This window comes from Manis pentadactyla, chromosome 3 (assembly GCF_030020395.1).
Source record: "Manis pentadactyla isolate mManPen7 chromosome 3, mManPen7.hap1, whole genome shotgun sequence".
Taxonomy (NCBI): domain Eukaryota; kingdom Metazoa; phylum Chordata; class Mammalia; order Pholidota; family Manidae; genus Manis; species Manis pentadactyla.
In genome coordinates this window covers 148,977,943-149,000,714 of record NC_080021.1, presented here as the reverse complement: position 1 = coordinate 149,000,714, position 22,772 = coordinate 148,977,943, and the positions used below count along the sequence as shown (strand labels likewise).

At 40.3% G+C, this 22,772-nt stretch overlaps 1 protein-coding gene across 4 annotated transcripts in view; it reads right to left on the bottom strand.

Moving 5' to 3' along the window:
• TRPM6 (transient receptor potential cation channel subfamily M member 6) overlaps positions 1-22,772 on the bottom strand; it is a 150,365-nt gene that overhangs the window by 37,485 nt on the left and 90,108 nt on the right. For all 4 annotated transcript variants that reach the window (XM_036893468.2, XM_057498579.1, XM_036893467.2 and 1 more), the window contains 7 exons: positions 18,308-18,454; positions 15,730-15,858; positions 14,104-14,355; positions 12,297-12,471; positions 11,990-12,104; positions 7,969-8,162; positions 5,320-5,452 (listed from right to left, as the gene is read on the bottom strand). In XM_036893468.2, the coding sequence (XP_036749363.2) occupies positions 5,320-5,452; positions 7,969-8,162; positions 11,990-12,104; positions 12,297-12,471; positions 14,104-14,355; positions 15,730-15,858; positions 18,308-18,454 (1,145 nt within the window). The remainder of the gene's footprint in view (positions 1-5,319; positions 5,453-7,968; positions 8,163-11,989; positions 12,105-12,296; positions 12,472-14,103; positions 14,356-15,729; positions 15,859-18,307; positions 18,455-22,772) is intronic.

Sequence of the window (22,772 nt, the reverse complement as noted above, 5' to 3'; positions counted from 1 at the left end):
TCTGTTATGTTCAGCATTATGTTCTTTTAAACTTGGTATAAAAACTTTGTAAGTAGAGAAACAATAAAGTTAAAAATACGCCCATAAAGAATGTTTAATTATTTGAAGAAATGGTTTTTGATGTATGAAGGGGTAAAAAACAAAATACATACTTCTATAATTTTAGCTAAAAATATGTAGAAGAATAAAAGGGAAAAGACCAAAAGTGTTCTTTCACAATGGGCTCTGGATTATGGCACTATTTTTGTCTTTCTTTTCTTCCCATTTCATTCTTTTATTTGGAGGAGAGAGTATACTTCCCAATTTCTCAGTAATGAAAACCTCTGATAAACAGGAATAAAGTAAAAAACAACAAAAGAAGGGATCTAATGAATGATATGGCTGATACAACCATATGTGGAAATAAAAAATGATGCCAGTCTTATTTAGAGACTGGAAGAGGCAGTGACTATTCTATGAAGAACTGAGCACTCCGCTAGAGCAAGCACTTCCTGAAATACTTAGACATCCCCTTTCGACTCATGGATTGAGAAATCCTCCACTTCTTCTTTCCGGGAGCCTTGCAGATAGGAATTAAAGAATAAAGAGGTGGTTTTCATTTTAGTCTATGTGGGAACCCTCTCTTTCTTACTTCTGTCATAGAATTTAACTCTGTAACTCAACAGAGGCCTAGTAAATACTTCCTGACCTTTCTGGAACCTGCAAAACTGGAACTGGCAAAGATGATGAGTGAAAGAGCATAAGACATTATGCTATGAATATTACCTTCCAAACATGACTAATTAGAGCCTCTCCATCAGCTCACTGTTTCATCTGATTCAAAAACAGTACATTCTGAACAGCAGTAATGGAGACTCATCAGGTCCCATTAGCAGCAGTCCCAGGCAATAGATACAAGAGAAGCCAGCAGTTAGTCACTGCAGCAGGTAACATGCTACAACAGAAACCCGTTAGACTAGTAACCTGCTTATCCCCAAATAGGGTCCACTTACTTTTCTACAGGCACTTATTTTCTAAAGCATTATGTCCCGTGAAACCTATTTTAGTTATATTCCTCAACCACCAGCTACATCAATGTAGACTTTCAGTCATTCAATTCACAAAACAGATTCTTACCATTTTAGTTCCCCTTGCGCAAGGTTTGAGTGTGGAGGGAAGACCAGTATGGTTGTTTGTCACGGGACTTTGGACAAAATAGTTTAAAATAAGATTATAACAAATACAATTATAATCATAATGTCTACTGAGTGCTATGTGCCAGACATTTATTTTATTTAATCCACATGAGAACCCTATAAGGTAGGCATTAATGTTATCCTTTTCATAAAAAGGGGGCAGATCACATGGCCAAATCATCACCTGCTCAGGCAAAGAGCGTGACTTCAAACCCAGACGGTCAAACTCCACACTCAGTGGCCTTCACCTCTGCCCTCCAGCACCTCTCAGCAGCTCCTCAGGAATCTAAGCAAGTTTGGTCAGAGTCCTAGAGTCCTGTGATGTGCTGAGTGAATTACGTTAACCTTTCCATGCTGGAAGGTGTTCACAAATGTTCCTCAGGAAGGTTTCATGATGAAATAATTATTGAACTGGCTCAAGCTGAGTCACAACATTAATTATTTTTTTAAGTAGCATTTCCCAGATGTAATGTACCCAAATGTGCTTACTATGGAAGAACACCTAATAAACATCTTACTCCACAGGTAGAAAGGGAAATGCTGATTGACACTCCTTGTGTCAAAAAACAGCCAGTGTTCCAAGCAGAGAAAGCAAGATATAAAACAGCCTTAGTAAGTTCTCATCTTCTAGTCTCATAACTCACTCCACTCTGTGAGGATGTAGGTGACCTCTTCCTTAACAGGTAGGCAGGCATGCAAATCTCCTCCTAATCTCCTTCCCTTCCCTCTTCAAACTTCAGATCAGGTACTGCAGGAAAATACTCCTTCCACCCTCCCATACCTCATTTGTCAGCTCCCCAGAAGACACCTAACAAAGAAGGCCATGAAGATGAGGCCTGTTGAGATAGCGCTGTCAAGAGGGAAAACTGATTTGAAGTTAAATTAGAGCCTCATACTCAAATGCTGGAGCCCTTGTAAGCATCCAAATATTTATTGGAATCTATATACCCATCAACCTTCTAATCCTTCTCTACTCAAACCCCAAGAAAATGATCAAGAGAAATACAATGGTATATGATGATTGATGGTGTTAGATTTATCATCATTATTGTATTACTTGTTTTTAAACAATACAAGTCTGTTTCTCAACCTTTCACTCTATATTCAATTGACTCATAATAACATCATCCTCTCCTAGTTTTCCTTATACCCCTCTGATGGATTCATTTTAGCCTACTCCACGGGTTCCTCTTCCTTGGTCCATTACACACGTTAGCACCCCTCAAGGTTCAACCCTACGTGCCCTGACTTCCCTCAGTCTACTTGCTTCCTGGGCATCATTGTATCTTCTGTCATAGTTTTATATATATTTTTTACAATAGGCAGATGACTAGATGTCTAGTTCAAACTTTGCCCCAGACTTCTGATGCCTACATCTAAAACCTACCAGACATCTCCGGCTGAATTCTCCACAAAAATCTCAAGCTCAACACAAATCTACAACACATTGCTCCCTCTCCCCATGTCTTCTTTCTGTGTATAATGTATAGAAGTGGGCTCTGCTCTGAGTCATCCTGAACTCAATCCTCGCCCCTTAGCTTCACATCCAGCCCTTAACTCCCCTCATGAATTTCCTTTCTAAACATGTCTTTATTTATCCCCTCTTCTATTGTCTGAGTGTTCGTGTCCCCCCAGAATTCATATGTCTAAATCCTAACCCCCAGAAGTGATGGTATTAGCAGGTGAGGCCTCTGGGAAGTGATCAGATAGTAAGGATGGAACCTTCCAGAAGGAGCTCACAGAAGGACCCAGAGGCTCTCACCCTTCCTGCCAGGTGAGGACACGAGGAGTCTGCAAGCCAGAAGAGGGCCTCACCGACCGTGCCGGCACCCTGATCTCAGACTTCCAGCCTCCAGAACTCTCTGCTGTGTACAAGCCACCTAGCCTCTGGTATTTCGTTGCAACAGCCCAGACTAAAAATCCCTCCTTTCAATCCCACCACTAGCTTGGCTGGTCCCTGGGACTCATCCCACTTCATCCATCTCCTTAGTTTCCATTCTGACTCCCCAAATCTACACTGTAGGTGAAAGAATCTACGTACAAGGCAAATCTGTCCACTTAGTTTATGGTATAAAGGAAGGGACTCTTCATGACCTTGTACCCATTCCACAATCTGGGGAAAAGATGTAGGCGGGCATCCCACCTTATCTATTATTCCCCTTTTCTTAAGATTTGAAAGGGAATATAAAAGAAATTACACTCATAGTTTGGGAGCCTATATTGGTAGATAAGTTTCTCTGCATGTTTACTAAATACCAGTGCTCTGCTGCGTTGTTCATTTGTATTTCCTCATGTAATCTCTACAACAGCTCTAAGAGGTAGGTCTTTTTTTTGTGACCATTTTAGAGATAAGAAAATAAAGGCGTATAGTAAATTTGCCCAAGAGCATATAACTAGTAAGTGGCAATAGCAGGTCTTCATCCTGGCTCCATAAACTCCTATCTGGGTATATGTTTCACACAACACGGAGAACCAAGCTGGCCCACAGGACTCGGTGAGCATAACTGTAAAGGAGGCAGAATGTGCAAGAGACAGAAAGGAAAAGGGAGGCTCCTGGAGTTCTGACCTAAAGATATTATTTCAGTGAAATAGAATTTCATGGGCTCATGAATCTGATATTCAATTTTTTATTATTATAATTTGATCTGAAATTCGATCAGCTACCTAAACACGTATGTACAGAAATACGGTATCAATAGAAAAGTCCAGAAATAGGACTTACGTCCATAGTAAACCATTTAGAAAGCTCTTAATGTGATTGATTCAGCCTTAAATAAGGCCATATTTAAGGACTCACTGTCAATCTATTTGGATATCAGAAAAATATATATTACATAATTAGGTATAACATTTGATAGTTAGGCCCATGTACATTTAAAAATTAAGGGACATTTTCAGCTCTTGCCAGTTTGCTTCTAGCTACGAAAGCAATTCTGTTTTTAAAAATGCATATAATCACATGCAGTCTTCTGTATATTAACACAATGCCACGCACCCAGAGGCACCGCTACATCCACAATGGCTTTGATCCTACTACAGTTTCTGAACAGGTTCGCTTCCTCCAACAAGCCTCCTCCTCTTCCCTGAAACCTCTGAGTGTTTTCCCTGCGCCGATTCGCAAACCCCGCAAACCCACAGGTACCTCCCTGCTGACTCCAGCGTTCCTGCACCCCAGCCGCCCCCGGCGCGCCGGCTGGAGCCCGCCTGCCCCCAGCCTGGGGGGAGGCCGGAGCCTCCGCCAATGCCCCTTTTCGAGGGCTTCCCTTCAGCAAACCGCCTCCTCCCACCAGTGCCTGCAGTTTCTCCCCCGCTAGTGCATCTTTGCCAGGGCCATACACATGTGTTGAGTTGTCTCCACTTGAAACAAAAAAACCAAAGCTCATCATGGCCCCAGGGCCCCGCTTCTTGCCTTCGGTGTAAAACCTCTCACAAAAGCTGTCTGTAATTGCCGCCTCCGCAGCCACCTGCCCTGCCCCGGCTTCAGCGGACTGCCATGGCCTCCGCGGCCCCCCTACCGGTCGGGCTCCGGAAACCGCCCGCCCCCAGGGCGCCCAGCCCGCTGCCTTCCACCTGCTCCAGGCCTCCCTGCCGGTGCTCGGGCCACGCGCGTCCACATTTGCTGCGCCTCCTGCCAGGGGTGCCCTCTCACTGGGGTTCTCTGCCTGGCCCACCTCCTCAAACTGAGGTTCCTCAGCAATTTGGCAAGCTCGGAGTGACCTTCCTGCCGCAGGCCACCCAAAGACGTCCACCCCACCCTCCAACTCTGGCAGGCCCCTGGCCACAATCTTTCTCTATTCCCTTATATTACTTTCTTTTTCTGAATCACTCTCTCACTGTCTGACATTAAACTGCATAATTTTTTATGTGTCTCCTTGTTTATTATTTGTCCTCCACACACCCCCACCCCTCCACATACACAAATTGAAGTATAAATCATATAAAGGTAGGAATTCTATATCCTGTTTAAGAGTGCCTAGAACATAGTAGAAAATAAATATACATTGGTTACATAAATATCATTTGCTACCAGAGAAAGTTTTAGAGAACCTAAACTTTGGGGTTTTGAAAGTAGGTATTTCTATTTCTTATAGAATATGGTTTGGGTAGAAGTTTGGGGATGGAAAAAAACATATGTATCTTTTACCTTTCCGATGTTACTCGGATTCTTTCCTCACAACTACAATTCAGCCTTTCCCCCTTCTCATGGAAGTATTTTTCCACACATTGTTCTTCAAAATCATGAAGCTTTTTCAGATCCTCCTTACTCAGGTAGAGTTCTGTGGAAAGCAGTATGGCACATAAAGAGAATAATTCACCTTGAATAAGAGTTGATGAAATGTATGAGCAGCATCACAAGTTCCACTTGTGTTGAAAATCCATAAACTGCAGCTCCTTTGAATAAAACTTGGCTGTTTTTCACACCGTATTTTTAATCTTAATGGGAAGTAGTATGCAGAAACAACTAGAAAAACCAGTCTGGGTCTTTCTTAGTTGTTCTACAAACAGGCATGAGAATTTGAAGATGGATCGTGTGGAACAGATACTTTCTCTTCAATATTTTCATAGGTAAGAATGTTTGTACACATTAAGGAAGATTTTCTATATTTACATGCATTTGGGGAAAGAATCTGGCAGTCTTTTTTTTTCCCCCTGATAACTGTTTAATCTATCAAAATGACAATGAGTAACCTATAGGTTAAAATCAAGTTTAGAGGAAATAAAAATCTGTTTAAATTAATCCAGGAAGTGTAAGAAGGTTTTACCTGGTTACATGGAATTTGTATATACTAAGTCCTTTTATTGAAAAAAAGAGACATTTTTCCAGTCAACAGGCGAGGCTATCCACCTTCCTTGACCTAATTATAATTAACTCATTAAAAGACACATCACTTCATAATATTATGAACATAATGCAATTCTATGTCAAACTTCAGTGATAATAGTCAATCCACCATCTTGGCCCTCATTCTGATCTAACAGAAAACTACATCAGCATTTGAGCAAATTTCCAATACTTGAAAAAATATATAAATGATGTTTCAAAGGGCAAAATTGGAACATTCTCTTTCTTCAGTCACCTAATGTAATGGGGAAAAAGAATCTTTAGAGTTACCCAAATTTATTTTTAAAATGCAAATATTCTATTATTTCCCCAAAAAAATGAGAGGCGAAAATATTAACTTTAAATTGAAAAACATGTCTAATGGAAAAGAATATTCGGCCATAAAATATGTTCACAACTCAAGTGCACAACACTATCTGAATTTACGGGGTGGTAGAGTCTTTGAGATACTAAAAAAAAATCCAGTATCCCCACACCCGACTCCAAATACCTGTTTGCATGAAAGGATCTCTTATGAGCAAGAAACTTTACAATTATGATGATTTGAAACTTGGATTCCTGAGAGTTAAACAACCCGACGCGCAATTCCAGGGACAGGCGTAGCTTGTAGCATGTGGAGTGTTCTTGTAACTGTCCACCAGGTGGCACTGCTGCCCCGTATGCAAACATCTTGATCCTCATGACAGTGGGTTTTGGAAGCAATCTCACAAAAATTCAGGAATTTTCCAGAACTCAGGGTGAACACACCTTTACCCATCAGAAAATTTACTTGAATTTTATATCAGAATCGTCCTAAAAGCACAGATTAAAGTGAGCCCAGGAAAGGATCTTTAGTATGGTGCTAGGACACGTGGACAAATCCCAGATAATTCCAGGATCTGTCAAGGGGTACACACTCTACTATTACGTTGCAGTGGTTCTGCAGCCGACCTCTGGGATGGCACCCTATCAGAAAGCTAAAAATTAGTGTAATTATACACCTTTACATTAACTTCAGTTGGGCTCTGGCTTCCTTGTAATGGCTGACTCTCTTATAGGGAAAGAAATGGAAAAGAAATATAAATCTCCAAAGTGACTCAAGAGGAGAAAAATATTTCACAGAGCCAACTACCAGGAAGAGCAAAAGCATATCACCCTATCAACCTTGTAATAACACCTATCTAACTAGATTGTGATATATACATACTAAGGGCCCACAGAAATGTATAGATAGCCCACAATCCCTTATCTCAAACACCTGGAACCAGGTATGTTTTAAAATTCAGAATTCTTTTTTTCTGGTTTCAGAAAGGTAATATAGTGTGCATGTGTGATAAAAATGGAGTAAAATCCCTAGCTGGGGGAAAGGCAGTACCCTGAAATCAAACACACTATTTGTGCAGCAAAATTGATGAATATTCATGCTAAAGGGATAAAGAGAATAAATGGCTTCACATTGGTCCCATCAGCCTCCTCTGTCCAAGTATGTCTTTCTCCAAATCAAGAAGAAAAAGGCTTTCCATTTTCAGAGGTATTTTGGAGTTAGGAACTGAGATAAATAAAGCATTGTGGATTCATGCCACCCATTTCCTCTTTCTCTAGGAATGATCTAGAAATGGGCCTGGTACCAAATGTGGAATTGCTTTAGAAGAGCGTCAGAAGACCTCCCTGACTGCTCTGTACCCATCATCCTGATGGCTTCCTAGGTACGTGGAGAAAGCACAGGTGTTCAGGTGACATAAAGCCTTTACACATTCAAGCACAGAGATTCTGTTCCTACCCATTCTGTTCTTCCAAAGTATCGGTTAATCTTGGCAAAAGTATGACAATTACATAATGAGATCAATGTGTTGACTTAGATGATACTTTTGCCAGGACCCTCTATCCTGTGCCTTGAATGTGATTGAAATGAGTTGCTCTAGTGTCTCCACTTTTTACTCTTTTCCTCCTGTCCCACCAGTGAAAACTTACTTAGTCCAACGTCACCCTCTTCTTGGTCATTTGGAGCTTGACGATGGCAAAGACGGCGAAGGAGGAGACAAACGTGGCTCAGCAGGATCAAAGGTGGGGGCAGCCACGGCTTCTCATGGTAAGTCATGATGTAGCGATAGCGATTGTATTTCCACAGTTTATTTGAAATGGATTTCATATCTAAGTACACGTTACTGTAAGGTACAATAAAAGAGGGACAATGTTTTAATACAGAATCCTGAAACAGAACAGTTAGATTCTTTATTTTCCAGCTTTTATGATTGGCTCACCTGACATTACCAGCAGTTAGCCAACAAAAATATCCACTGCATTTATGATCCTTCTTCCACCAAACAAAATACATTAATCACCTTCTACAATAAAATATGCTGATCAGAATAGTAAGTAAAAGGGAGAGATTACAATCAGAGAGGAGAAAGTGCCAGCATTTTTAAATGCAATGAGCAGAAACTGCCCTCTGGAACTTAACCCTGTTTTTTGTTCACCATGTCTTCTCACAGAGAAGCTCTTCTCAGTCCATAGTTCATCTTTCATGGTAAGCAGCTTTAATGTTTCTCTGAATTGTCAACCTTATGAAGAGATTCTCCTCATGTTATATGTGAGAAGTGCTAGAATAATCATAGCTACAACAAAAGAATATTGATAAAGAAGAGATAGAGAAGAATCAATTCATCCTAAAATAAACCAATATGCAGAGCTTCTACTCAGAAACTACATAAATTATTTCCATTAATTTTAAAATGACAGCACCCCCTGATTGGTAGACCACCTTGGATTGTCCCTTTAATTACATCAATGTTGATATGCAGATAGGACAGTGTACATCAATACTATAGAATCTGTGACGGAGTTGTGGTGGGAGGTACATTTACTCTTCAGTAACATCATACCTCACTACTTAACTTTAAGTCTGTAACACGATACGGGGGTGGCGGGGAGGGGAGGAGGGCACAGTGGAATGTCCGTCTTCACATTTTGTTTAGGCTAACATAAAATTTAGTTTCTTTAGAGAAAGATGGCAGAGTAGTACTTGAGTAGGGCAGCCAAACTTAGCAAAGGAAAACGCACAACCCTAAAATCTGAGCAATGATAAAGGGAAGGACCAGAACTACGGAAAGTCAGCTTAGGATAAGAGATCAGCATGAGAAGCGGGGTGGGGGGATGGGAGGGGTGGCAGGAGTGGAGAAAGTGAAGGTTCCTGTGGCCAGGGTTCTCACCTGGCCCTGGTTAGCTTGCTCACTACACACGTGTGGGCAATACATTGTTTTTGACTTTGTATAAAGCTCCGCCCAGTGCTCTGGGCAACATGGCTGCATGGCTGCAGGAGAGCAGAGGCTGGAGTGGTGGCAGCACCAAGAACTGAGGTGGCTGAGCGGGCAGAGAGGCCCAGAGGCAGAGCCCAGCTTGCTGCATGTGCTCTGAGTGGACAGGATTCAAGTGATTGACCTGCCACCATGGGAAGAAAGTTGGGTATAAACCCTTTCACCCCAAGAGCATTCCACTGTCATTTTTCAGTCTCATTGAATCCATAGTGAACTTGTCTGGGGCTGAAACTTATTGGCAAAACAGGGGGATATTCACAGATTCCATAAAGTAGGTGATGGAAACAGAAAACTGGGTTTTAACAGTAGTTCCCAAAATGTGGTCACGGAGCCAGCAGCATTAGCATCGCCTGAGAATGTGTCAAAAATGCAAATTCTTGGGCCCTAGCCCAGAATTACCAGGTTAGATGCTCTGGCAGGGCCATTACAGCAATCTGTGCCTCAGCAAGCCCGCCAGGAGATTCTCGTGCACCATCAGGGCTGAGAACCACCAAGATTCAATGCTGTCACTCCAAGTGTGACTACACCTGTCCACAAGCAGGTGATGATCTTCACAGTGTTCCTTGGGTTCTTTGTAATCATTGGTGCAGAGACCAGAAAGCCTCCCCAACAGGTAGTTAAAACAGAGCTTCTCAGGTTGTTTGGTCCTCAGTATGTTCGCCTCTCAAGTGAGAAGTTTGGCCTATGTAGGAATTTCTCAACCTCTCTTGTGACACCTTCCATTTTTGAGAAACAAAAATTTCATACTCACTCTTAATATTATTTAAACGTCAAAAAGAAAATCCCTATAATAATACCAGTAAATGTTATAAGGCCATAAAATGGTGAGGTTAAAAGAGATGATAGCTATCATATAATCCTGTAACAAGCAGAAAGGTATATCTTCCCCGTATATATTCAATGTCACTTTTTTTTAAGTATTCATATGTTCTCTTTTTTTCAAGTATTCATATCTTCTCTTTCTACTTAGATTCCATGAATTGACATATTCAATGCCACTTTTTTTAAGTATTCATATCTTGTCTTTCTACTTAGATTCCATGAATTGATTTCTCTTTTCTTGTCTTTCTCTCTTCAGTGAGATAATCAATGAATAAAATACCTAGTACAGTGCCTGTCATAAAAGAGGCATTCAGAAAAGACTAGTTTGTTCCCATCACTTCACTTGGTTTCTTTCATGTGTTAAACAAATATGTGGCAAGCACTCTTCTTGGTGCTTGGGATAAATGCATAGGTGAAAAAGAAAAAAAAGCTATCTTTTCCTTGTGGTGCTTATATTCCAGTAGAGGAGAGATAAATAGAAAAAATAAATAAATATAAATAATTATGTATTTTGAATATGTAAGTCAGTATAAAGAAAGAAGAGTAAGGGGGACCGGGCATGCCAAGGAGATAGCTGTGCTTTTAAATATAATCCTTAGGTTACGCCTATTTAAAGAGGGCATTTGAGAAGAAATTGAAGGAGGTGAGGGAATGGGCCACAGTGATACCTGGGGGAGGAGCATTCCCTGCAGAGGGAACAGCAACCGCAAAAGCTCTTGTGTTGGGTGAAAAACTATGAGGGGCCGGTATGGCTGGAGAAGAAAGGGGAAGAGCAGCCTGATGTGTGATCTGAGATGCAGCAGGGAAGCCAGAACACATGGGGCCCTGTAGGGCAGTGAAGGAACTTTGACATTGACCCAGAGGGAAATGGGGAACCATCGAGGGTTGGAGAGAGTGGTGACATCATCTGCTGTATGTTTGTAAAGAGTCACTAGGGCTACTGTGTTGAGAACAGAATACAGGGGCTGAAGATATTAGCAGAGAAATAGATTTAAAAGGCTGTGGGGTAGCAGTGGTATGGTGACAGGTGGTTAGATGGATGATCTATTTGAAGATAGAGTCAACAAGGGTTCCTAACAGTTTAGAGGGAGAGGTACAAGAGGCATTAAGAATGACTCCAAGGTCTCTGAACTGAACAACAGGGAACATGGAGCTTTGACAGACACTTGTCTTCTCCACAGACTTGGCAAAGACTACAAGTAGAATAAGTGTATGTTGGGAAAGAGGGGTGATAAGAGTCTGGACATTTCAGATGTTAGAATTCTATTATACATCTGACTGGTGGTGGAAGGGGGCAGTTGGAGCCCCAGGACCAGTGGACTGGAGCTAAGAAGTGGAACTCGTCAGCATGTACAGGAGGAACACTGACAAAGGTCACCAAAGAAAGCATAAATAAGAGATGCACACGGTCTGGGCCCAGGGATGGACCAGGGTTAAAAGGTTGAAGATGTGGAGACGATCCAGGAAAGGAGGCCAAGGATAAATGAAGAGTGAGACAGAAGAAAACAGAATGAGACACGCTGGGAGGCAAGTGGAAAAAGGACATCAAGAACTGCTAGGCCTCCTTTCAGCCCATTAGTCATTATCTTTTTCATGCCTCTACCTTACTGCTGTATTACAACGCACGATCTCCTTGTTCTACTTTTATTACACTCTCTCCCCATGTATTTTTCCCTTCGCATGCTCTGCCCCTTTCCTACAGACAGTCTCATGTCTGCACTTTAAAACCATTGTAAAAAAACATGGAACACACAAAAACCAAAGGTTACATACTCCAAATCCATGTGAGCCTACTCAAAATACCTGCCCCCAGCATGGCTTAAATGAAATAACCGTATTTAAGTAAAATGACCTACTTGAAGAAAGCGATCAGCAGGTTCACCATGATAATGTACTGCACGAAGAGGTAGACAGCTTGCAGGAACGGAGTGAGGAAGGAGCCGGGAGGGCAAGATGGCTGGCTCGAACAGACTGCAGACAGAGAATTTAAACTATGAAAGATAAGATGAATCACAGCCCTGTGACTCTACACAAATATTTAGCACATTGACTTAACGGAATACCACGCATTTTTGACCCAGGTGATTATTTTCCAGATTTTTTTTTACTCTGAGTAGGTACAAAGGTTTACTTTTTGCATGATGGTGAAAAGGCCCTCCATACCATCTATGTCGGAAGCGTAGACTTCTCCATAAATCATCCAGTACGGCTCAAACACGATATCTCGAGCGAGCCTCCAGGATGGAGGCTCCTTTGGTGCAAGGATGGCCTTGCGCGCCACCCCAAAGCTCAGCAGCACGATGGCCATCATGACGACGATGTAGAACATGTTTCCTGTCTTCAAAAGAGCAGAGCACGACCAGGATTTTACCACAGACTTGAAATTTAAAACAAATCTAACATGAGCAGCCATCTTAACTACACCTGCCAATAGTAAGACTGATTGTCTTAGTCACTGGCCAAAATGCCCTCGTCCATTAACAGCTGGGTTTCCTTTGGCTAGACCATTGTCTTCTCTGCACAGTACATGTTCCATGTCAATGTGGTGTACGGAAAAATAAAATGTGCTAGGGGTAAAAAAATCTGTGCGTTTCTTTCTTTAAGAAGTACTGAAATGTGAACAGCTTTTGATTAGCTAATATCCAAATGTCCAGCAATTGGATCAGAGGTTAGGAAAAGGAAGAAAAATAGTGGGTGTTCAAATTAGTCAAACGGCTCCTGATCCCCAGGATTATCTTCAGGAATTGATTAGAGTCTGAGAAATTGATCGGGTTAGTTTCATTTCACTTACTAAATGAACATCAGTTCAACCCATTTGTTCACTGTGGCAGAGAGTATTATTCCATGAGTATTCCAAGAGCTTTTCTCAGCATTTCTTAGCCTCCCTTGCATGAGGCTGGCACTGGTTGATCTACTCTAGCTGGTGGCTTGTGAAGTGACAGTGACTTACGTCACTTCCTGTCCAGAGCCCTTAAAAGCCATTAAACTCTCTCCCATTCCCTGCCATCAAAAACCTTGGAAGCCACGTGTTGACATGGCTCTGTCACAAGACGGAAGGATTCTGGATCCCGGAGTCACAGGGTAGAGGACAGCAACCTTGAGCACTCATCAAACTTAACATGAGAGAGAAATAAACTTGTTCTAAGTCACTGAGATTTATTAATTACCTCACCATAGCCTATCTGATAAATATCAGCATCGCCAAGACCAGAGGAAACACTGCTGCTCTGAAAGCGTGAAGGAAGGAATCTGCCTCCCTCTTCTGTTCTCACCCTCCCTTCTCAAGAACTTGTCCTTGCCCTGCCAGCAAGTGTTCCAGAAGGAAAAGCCAAAGATGATCGGCAGGTACTGTCCCTCCTAGAGGGTGGGCCTTACGTCCTCATGCAAAGCCAGTTGTTTGTCACCAAAGCACAGCAAGCTTAGATGACAGAAAAGCCGGGGGGTCCAGATTTGAATCCTAATTCCCCTACACCCTCGGGAAATTTACTCAACCTCCATCTCTTTGTATGTAAAATGTGGATAATAAGAGTACCTCTCTCATAAAGTTATTCTGAAGAGTAAATGAGTTAATATATATGAAGTACTTAGAACAGTGTGTGGCCCACAGTAAGCATGAATTTAGAGTTGGCTGGGGGTGGGCAGATAAAAAGATAAATTGGTATTTTAGCAGATGATACTACTGGTGGTAGCCTCACACAGATCTGGCTCTCAGGTATTACTCATTTCATTCAATCATATCATCTGGCCCTAATCAAAAAGGCAAGCTGAGTATCCTACTCAACTCTCCAATATGCAATCCAAGGACAATTGTTAAATGTGAGTTTGTGGTTGTAAGGAAAGCAGTGATAAAATAATCTTGCTGTCTGTGCTTCTATAAATAATTCCAAACGCTAAACGACTGGATAGGAACCATGACATCAGGCAGAACCATTAAAAATGCCATGGAAATACACAAATAGACTGTACTCACCATTTTTGCAATCATGGTCACATACGGACCTGCATACTGATTCACAGCAAAGAAGTCCAGGAGCCGTGAGAACCAGAATATGATGTCTATGCAATATATTAGTCTTCCCGCTGTGTGGAAAGGAGGGTCACCCCACCGGAGGCCAAAACCAACTGAAAACAGGCCAATGGCCACAGTTTCTATTAGGTTCCAGTACTCACTAATCCATAACTTCACTTTTTGAGTGAACTTTCCAGGTTCTGAAATACAGACCTAAAAGAAGAAAGAAAGGAGGCTTAAAGAACACAGTGTAAGGACCTTATCAATATGCTCTTCAACATAGCAACTGCTCCTTTAGAAAGTAGTATGAATCCTGACAAACCAGAGGTCCCAAGAAGATTTTGGAGATTTATTAAGTTATCCTCGGGTAGTGAAATGTTTAAGCACTTCTATAAACATGTTTTAATGTCACTGTTAGTGTTAGCCAGCTATCTGAAAACTCAACCAGAAGATTTTTTTTTTAATGGTACTTTTTCTAGCTTTAACTAACCATAAGCTAACAAAAGGGAATGCCAAGACATTTAAAACTCAGTATTGCAGAGAATCTATACAGCCACAACTGCACTTCCTGGGAGACAGTCAAGTGTAAAGGAGACTGGTTTGAAATAAAGGAAACCTGACCTTGAGCCCTGCTACTGCTATTTAGTGAGTTGTTGACAAATTACTAAGAATGTCATATTAGAACTAACAATTTTAAGAAATTACCCCTGCAACTGACTATCAGACAAATAGAAATGTAAAATAGTAAGCCTATTTTCCCTGAAGCATAAAATACAGTGGAATGCAGATAACATTTTTGTCCTGAATTGTTTTGTATCATCTATAAAGTCCACAACAGTAACTAGCAGGTAATATAGGTATAATTACTAATATGTTTACTTAGCATATAATGTTGGTCATATTAGCTCTAGGACAAAACAAATTGTATGTAAATGCAAAGACACAGAGATACATATGCACTGATACCTAAAATCCTAAGTCATAACTGTATGTGATTATAGTTATAACTGTATGAATAAAAATTTTTCTTTTAAGTGACTCATTGCAAACTAAAAATGAAAATTTTGTTCTGATGTGTCTCTTGGACTACTTGCTTCAGAGGGATTTTTTTAAAGTGTTTTCACTTCACTTTTCAAAGGTGTTTAGTAGGATAATTCAAAAGCTATAAGTGAATTATTTGCATATTGCACAACTTCAGCTACGTGTGTGCCACACTGTGAGATGAAGCTGATAACACGCAAGTAATGCTAGGCTAAAAAAATCAATCTTACAAAAACCAAAAACACCTTTAGAAAATCAAACAGATGAAGGGTCTAATGATAATTAGATAACATCACTCTAGGACCAATAAATACACTGATGCCTTTAAAAATAACTGCTTTTGAAGAGCAGCAACCAGCGGAAAGCATTTAGCAAGTAAAGGTTTGAGATCAGAGACTTCCCTCTAAGGACCTGCATGCAAATCAGGATCAGCAAATGAGGTGCCTGTCACACCGTCACCTTTAACCTGTCATCCATTTTCGTCACCACATCCCAGGACACCTCTAGCAGGGTGTGTAAAAACCAAAGGGAGAAGGGAGAACTCACCTCCCTGACTTTCTCGATGGCGTTGGTGAAGATGTAAATGACAACGAGCCACTCTTGCACACTGGGCTGGGGCTGCATCTCCACCAGCACAGTGTAAGTGAACAGCATGAGGAATGCCAGGTATGCCACCTGTGAGGGGGACACACATTCCCAGGACATGGGACATGAGTGAGAGTCACAATGCAGCATGCCTGGACATGGACCGAGCCAAATGGAGAAACACACATTAGCCTCAGTGCTATTAGCTTCAGGAAAATATAACCGGGACCACCCTCTGATGATTGATGGCCTGTTGCCCAGGAAAGCACTAGAATCCATAGTTTTCTATTTCAAGACTTAGTGGAAAGAAGGAAGACCACTGCTCTCAAATACACAGAAGGGAGCACTGTCTTATCTCATCGGCTCCTGACCGGAACATCCAGAACCCTGCACACTCCAGCGTGGACACCGTCAGGCTAACAGCAAGCCACACCCCTTCCTCCCCACCTGAGCACAGAAAACATGTGTCCCAGGTACACCAAACGAGCTGTGTCAGTAGGTGCCTATTTTCAAATATAATAAATTGTGACATTTACTACTGTTAGAGGTTTTATTTTATGCTGGTTAAAATATTCTGCTTAGTGAAACAGTATTGTCCAGTTGTGAGTCCATGTAATCAAAGACTGTTGACATTTTTATCATCAGTGCTCAGCCCTCAGCCTGACATATGGCAGACAGTCAAGAAATGTATGTTTCATTACTAATTGTATATACTAAACCTATATTTCGAGTCTCTTCAAAGAATTAAGATACAATAAATACACACACATATATACATGGTGGTTATTTGCTTTGTAATCTTACCTAACATTGTATCTTCTTAAGATATGTTCCCAGAAGTAGACTCTCTGGGCATAGACATTTAAAGCCGTGACATATATTACTAAGTTACCCACTACAAAGACTTTACCCATTTCCATGATCACCAAAAATGCATGAGATCACGCGGTCCTTTAAAATAGCTTCAGAGACAGTACACTGTGCTAGCTGATGGATGCTTGTATTAGATTCCCCTCTCTCCTATCTTTTTGAGCTCTACCTAAGTTTGATACATCTTCTTCTAAGCTCAGTCCTACATAAAGAATGGCTGAAGACACTTCTGACTATACAGTAGTGATGATACGTACACTAGGGGGCATTTCATGAGGCATAGTGGGTATGACTGCCTATGAGTTAAAGAGCTTAGTAGAGAAGCATATATGAAAGTCCAAGTAGATTCCATTAATCCTAAACTTTTCTAGGTCTCAAAGTCTGAGTATGTTTGATGACCCCTCAAGGACATAATTTAGATAAATTTGTTCTATACAGCCATCATTTTAAAAAGTATTTTTGTCATCGGTTTCATGGTGCCCAGACATTAAAATACTGTAGATGTTGGTGGTATTGCTTCTGATTCTTTTTCTTTCTTTCCAGTTCTTAAAGATGCAAAAATGTGTTTCCATTTTTGCTTTTTCATCATAATATTTCTAACAAGACATTGCTTCAATAAAGCACACTCGCCACCACCCAGCAGTGTGACTGCTGAGGCTAAAATGCCTGGGCTCACTGCTAACATCAGTCACTGTGATGGGCAGATCTGGTGACCTACTTTGTTCTATTTTTCAGCTATATTTGTGGTTGTTCTATTTGCTTAACTTTGTTCCTGTTTCTAAACGTTTGTAAGCTGGAAATTTCTAAGGAAAGAAATACTTGAATACTCTTTCCCAGTGATGTAACTATGGTTAAAATTCTCTTGCAGCTACTACCAGTCTCTGGTGTATTTTGTTCTATATTCACAAAAATGGTAAAACCTCATCATTTGAAGGGAGATTTGACTTTTGAAAATGGATAAAAGTCATTCAGAGTTATGTACTTACTCAATAAGTATATGAAATAAGTGTGTGGTCGGACAAGTAAATATTTTGAAATATAATACATTTAGATAAATATCCTTTTATAATCACATTTTACATGCTTTGGAAATACACAGTCTTAGCCATGGGCAATTTAAGTATAGGTAAGAATTAGAAAAGAAATGCTACTAAGTAAATGTGAAAAGCCATCAGTAAGTTAAAGTCCAGTTCATGCTTTCTCTGTATCACTACATTCGTAATAGATGTAGTATTTGTTCCTATAATTCAACTTCTCAAACTGTTATTGTCCTCTATACACTTATAAGCATGTTGCATTTTTAATCAATTCAGCTGCTGCTTCTTTTGCCCAAGATGAGAAAAGAATCCACCCCCACCATCACTTAATTCTACACCACTGTTGTTAACTTTATCATTCCACAACGTTTCCAATGCTCACTCCCAGATGTACTAAAGAGAAGCACTTAAGAAGAAAATGCTTGTTTTTTCCCTTCCAAAGAAGGAGAGATCTCTAACCTTTCCTCTCTTCACTTCAATTTTCTTTCCTACCTCCTTTGTCATTCCCCCTTTTTTTAAATTTCCTGTCTACATTCTGCTACAAGTTGACAAACCAGGCATATCCTTAAAACCATTATCATTAGCTATTAACCATCATGAAGACTGTATATAATTTTTGCAATGAAACTAACCGTATAAAACCAAAACTTGACAATTGGAGCATTGTAGAACTCATAGACTTTTCTGGTCCATGGAAGGCTTTGGGGACCAGTGTTTATGTCAAAGTGCTGATTTTCATCTAGTTTCTCATCAGGGGATCTTTCCAAATCATAGTCTTTCTGAAAAATAAACAAACAATAATTTATTGTGAGGAGCTTAACTAAAATATTAACATTTAAAATATTCAAATTAATATAATACATATATTTGAAATTAATTGGGCACCCACTTGCCAAATAATAATCTTAGTCTCGAAAGAAAAGCTGCATGCATTGCGTAAATCTTTGACTAAGTTAAGGAGCTCAGGGTATTTCTGAGATGCAAGCTGAGTCGCTAGTAATCAAACCTAGTCAAACTAAGTGTAGTTCCAAGGATTTAAAAACGGTCCCTGTTCCTGTTCATTCAATCTCCATTATCAGTGTTTTGGAACTTAAGGATATTCATAAAATAAATCCCAGTGAATTCAATAACAGATAATATAATTATTTCTGTAATAGAAGAAGACAGAACAGACACGCATCAACGATGCATTCTTCCAAGTTCATAGGAAAGTCAGGCCCAGATTTAGGATTCTGGCTTTGATAGCATCTCCTCTCATTTACAGCAAAGGCTCTTTACCTGAGATTGATGGGCTCTCTGAGCTTCCGGGATTCCTTGACACTCCTGCAACTACAGGCAAGTATTTGTGACGTACAGGCTTTTTTCTAGGGAAAGCATCAAATCTTTGACTAGTTTCCCAGTAGTTCCATGTCCACCCCAAGGGGCTGAGCCTTGTAGGTGATAAGCAATGAGTATCTGTGTGGCAGAGAGGTGGTTGCATGGATCTGATTCCAAGCGTGTCCACAGAGAAGAGTCTTTAAAAAGAGGGGAAAACGAGAACTGGAAAGAAAAGAAAACAGCACTTGGAGCCTGGCTGCCTTTGAGAGGAGGGGACTTAGGGACGGCGAAGGAGGGGCCAAGGACATTCCACCCTACTTATGGAGTTCTGTGTGGTTCTCATTTTTATACCGGAAATGCATTACTTTTTTGAATTCTGAAAATATTAAGTGAAAAGAAAGAAATGTTCTCTGATGCCTCTCAGCCTTGGATGTTTCTTCAACCTATCCACAAATGCTCTCTCTCTAGACTCAGACCTGCAGGATTAGGAAGATTTTTCACGCGAAGGAATAGTCCATATAATGCAGGAGAAGGTGATTTTTGAGGCCTCAGGCATCTCGATGGGTTATCTCAGAGCTTGTTTCATCATCACTCTGTTATGCACATCACTTTGGGCAGTGGCGTTGGAGTTGTGACCTAACAGTGTAGGAACTGACCGGGTTCCTAACAGGTTCCAACCAGCCTAGAGTTAAAATGGCTTAGAACCATTAGAAAAGGCATCACTTAACTGTGATTTTAATGACATCAGTACTATTTCAGAAAGACCTCGGAAAACAATTTAAGTAATGACATTGTTATTAAATAACTTCTCTTATTATTTTTCCTAGGAGTGTTTCAGTAGATCTTAACTAGTCTCCCCTCTACCACAGTTCATGCCTATTTTCCATCACATTACTATCATCTTTCCCACTTAATGATGCTCTGATAAAATAGATTACTGTTCAACTTTTAAAAATATTTTTTTTTGTGATTTATCAGTATGTCTAAGACGAAGCTCATCGTTCCCCTTCCAAACCCATTCCTTTTCCAATCATCCTTGTGTACCTTCAAGAGGGCCTTGTCCCAACCATCAACCTCTGTCATATTTGCTGTCTCCCTCTCATCCATGCCCCATGTTCAAACCCTTTTTGGGATCTTCCCTTAAAATTTGTCTTTTCCTCTCCATGCCCATTGCTACCAAACCTGGCTAAAGCATTTATTATTCCTTACCTGGATGGTTACACTAGCCTATGCTTTCCCTGCTTCCAGCCTGTCTTCTTGCTTCATTATCCTATACAAAGGAGGCAGAATAATTTTCCTAATGTCAGAGAACCTTGCTATTCTGATCATATACATTCAACATTCACTGGCTCTCCTTTACCGATGGTATAAAAACCATATTCCTTCATAGAGTCTCTATGATTTAGCCTCAGATCTACTTTCCCAGCCATACCTGCAAATATTTCCTCCTTGTCCCACACCCACTATAACCTGGACTCTAGCCAAGCCAGACAACTTCCAATGCTTGACATATGACTTGCATTTCCTGCTTCTGTTCCCCTACTTAACCATCTTTCTCCACTGAAATGCTATTTCCCCCTCTCTACATCCTCAAGTCACAACTTAATCATGAAGTGGCCACCAATCCCTAAACCTCACCTACTGACTCTACATGAGAGGAGTCTTCTAAATATTCTCCATTCTGCCATCTTGCTGAGTTGTTCCCAAGAAAGCTCAGGTCACCAACAGTCATGCTTTCAAGGGCTTAGCAGCTAGACAGATTTAAATTTCTCATGGCAAAATTATTTTGCATGCAGAAACTTCAATAGGGAGGTTTATAAAAGCTTATTGAGCAGATACAGTATTTAATTCCACACAGCTTCAGCTCCAGAATAATAGCCTTTCTTCCCCAATGGGCAGCAGTGCTTTCATTACATTCATTATCGCCCGCTGTCACCACAAAGGCTGAGCACAGACACTTTAAAAAAGGGACTGTGTTTCACCAGCCTTCAATTTTATCCCAAAACACATAATCAAGCACATTATACTTAATTAGCTTTATGAAATCTCATGTCCCACCAGATGCTGCCTCTACCCCCACTCTCTACTTAGAAAAATTCTAAACACAAAGCAGATAATCAAAAACTATTGCTTTAGTTAAATTCAAGGCAAAAAGCATTGTTACTATGAGTAACATTCATAGCAGAACAGATTCCACTTCATAGCAGAACAGATTTTAAATACTTTTCCAGTAAGTGCTTTAAGTTGAATATGGTAAGGCATTGTGGATATTCTGTCTGATTATATGCTCCACGGTTTCAGAGGCCACATCTAGCTTAGTTAATGCAGTGTCCTGAGAACATCTTAACTTATCTGGTACGTGGAATGTGGCCACTAACTAGTCATTGAATTAGTCAACTGATAAGGCCATGTCCAGACCATCTGGGTGAGCAGTTGCTGTCAACAGGACCCCTATATTACAGACAAAATTTAATTTTTCAGGGAACTGTAAGAACTCACTCTATTTTTTTTTTAACGTTAAGAGCACTGTTAATTGCCATTCAAGGAAGGAGTTCTTTCTCTAAGAGTCTCTCCTTTAAGAAAGACTGTTTAGTAGGATGCTACAGCTATCTACAATGACTTAACTGTTCTTGAAAGCTTATCTTGCTACTACAGCTATAAGATCCAAAAGTAAAGTTATATCCAGCTGCAAAGTACAATTTGCTACCAACTGCCAACATATTTACATATTTGTTTATAGACAGACAGATAGATGATTAGACTGCTAGGTAGGTAGATACATACATACATACATACATACATACATATAGATAGATGATAGATAGATAGATAGATAGATAATACAGATAGACAGACAGATAGGCAGCTCTCTCCATTTCTCAATTCAATAAGCTAACTAAACAATGTGAATATCTGAATAAGCACAAAGTCAAACAGAATGTCTCACACATAACTACATCAATCTATTTCTAAAGGGGTTAGGTCAACACCTAAATCTCTTCTCTTTCCTTAAAATAATTTGAAATAGTCTAAACTTAGTAACTATGTCATCTAGTTAATACAATCACGATTATGGCAACTTGAATAGCCTAGCTTTGCAATAGAGGTCTCACGCATTCTACAAAAGTAAGAATGTTCCTGCCACCTTGTATTCTGAGAACCCCAGATAGAAATCAGGCTTAGGAAAAGTAAGGAGGGAAGAAGGGTGGGGAGGGGAAAGGAGAGGAATACAATACCCGCCCAAACAGGTGTGATGGTCAAAATATTTAAAAACTGACCCAAAAGAGGCAATAACCAATCCAAATGGATGTTCAACCAATCATAAGAGAAGCCATCCATACAAACTAATTATAATTATTTTTCATGTGGTATTTATTGAATATGTTTAAAAATATTATAACAAATACCTCACAAGTGCAAAAGCACATCGGACAAGATGCTAGCTAACGATGCTTCATTAATGTATTAAGTACCAGAGATGCTCACTACACCTCACGATAATACCTTTATAAGTAATGATCCAATTTGAGACATAGGAAGCAAGCAGTATAGGCACAGACAGCATACTGGAGACTCTACAGCCAAGACAGGTTGCAAGAGAATTAGCTCAAATTTTCCATGACGGAATTGACATCTGGGAGTTTAAGTAAACTATTCAGCCACTGGATATAACAAATGAAAAAATTTCTGGAGTGGAACAATGAAGATCAATGCAAAATTCTAAACCTGCATCTTTACAAATGAAGATTTTTAGGGATATGAGACTGTCCTCATTGTAGC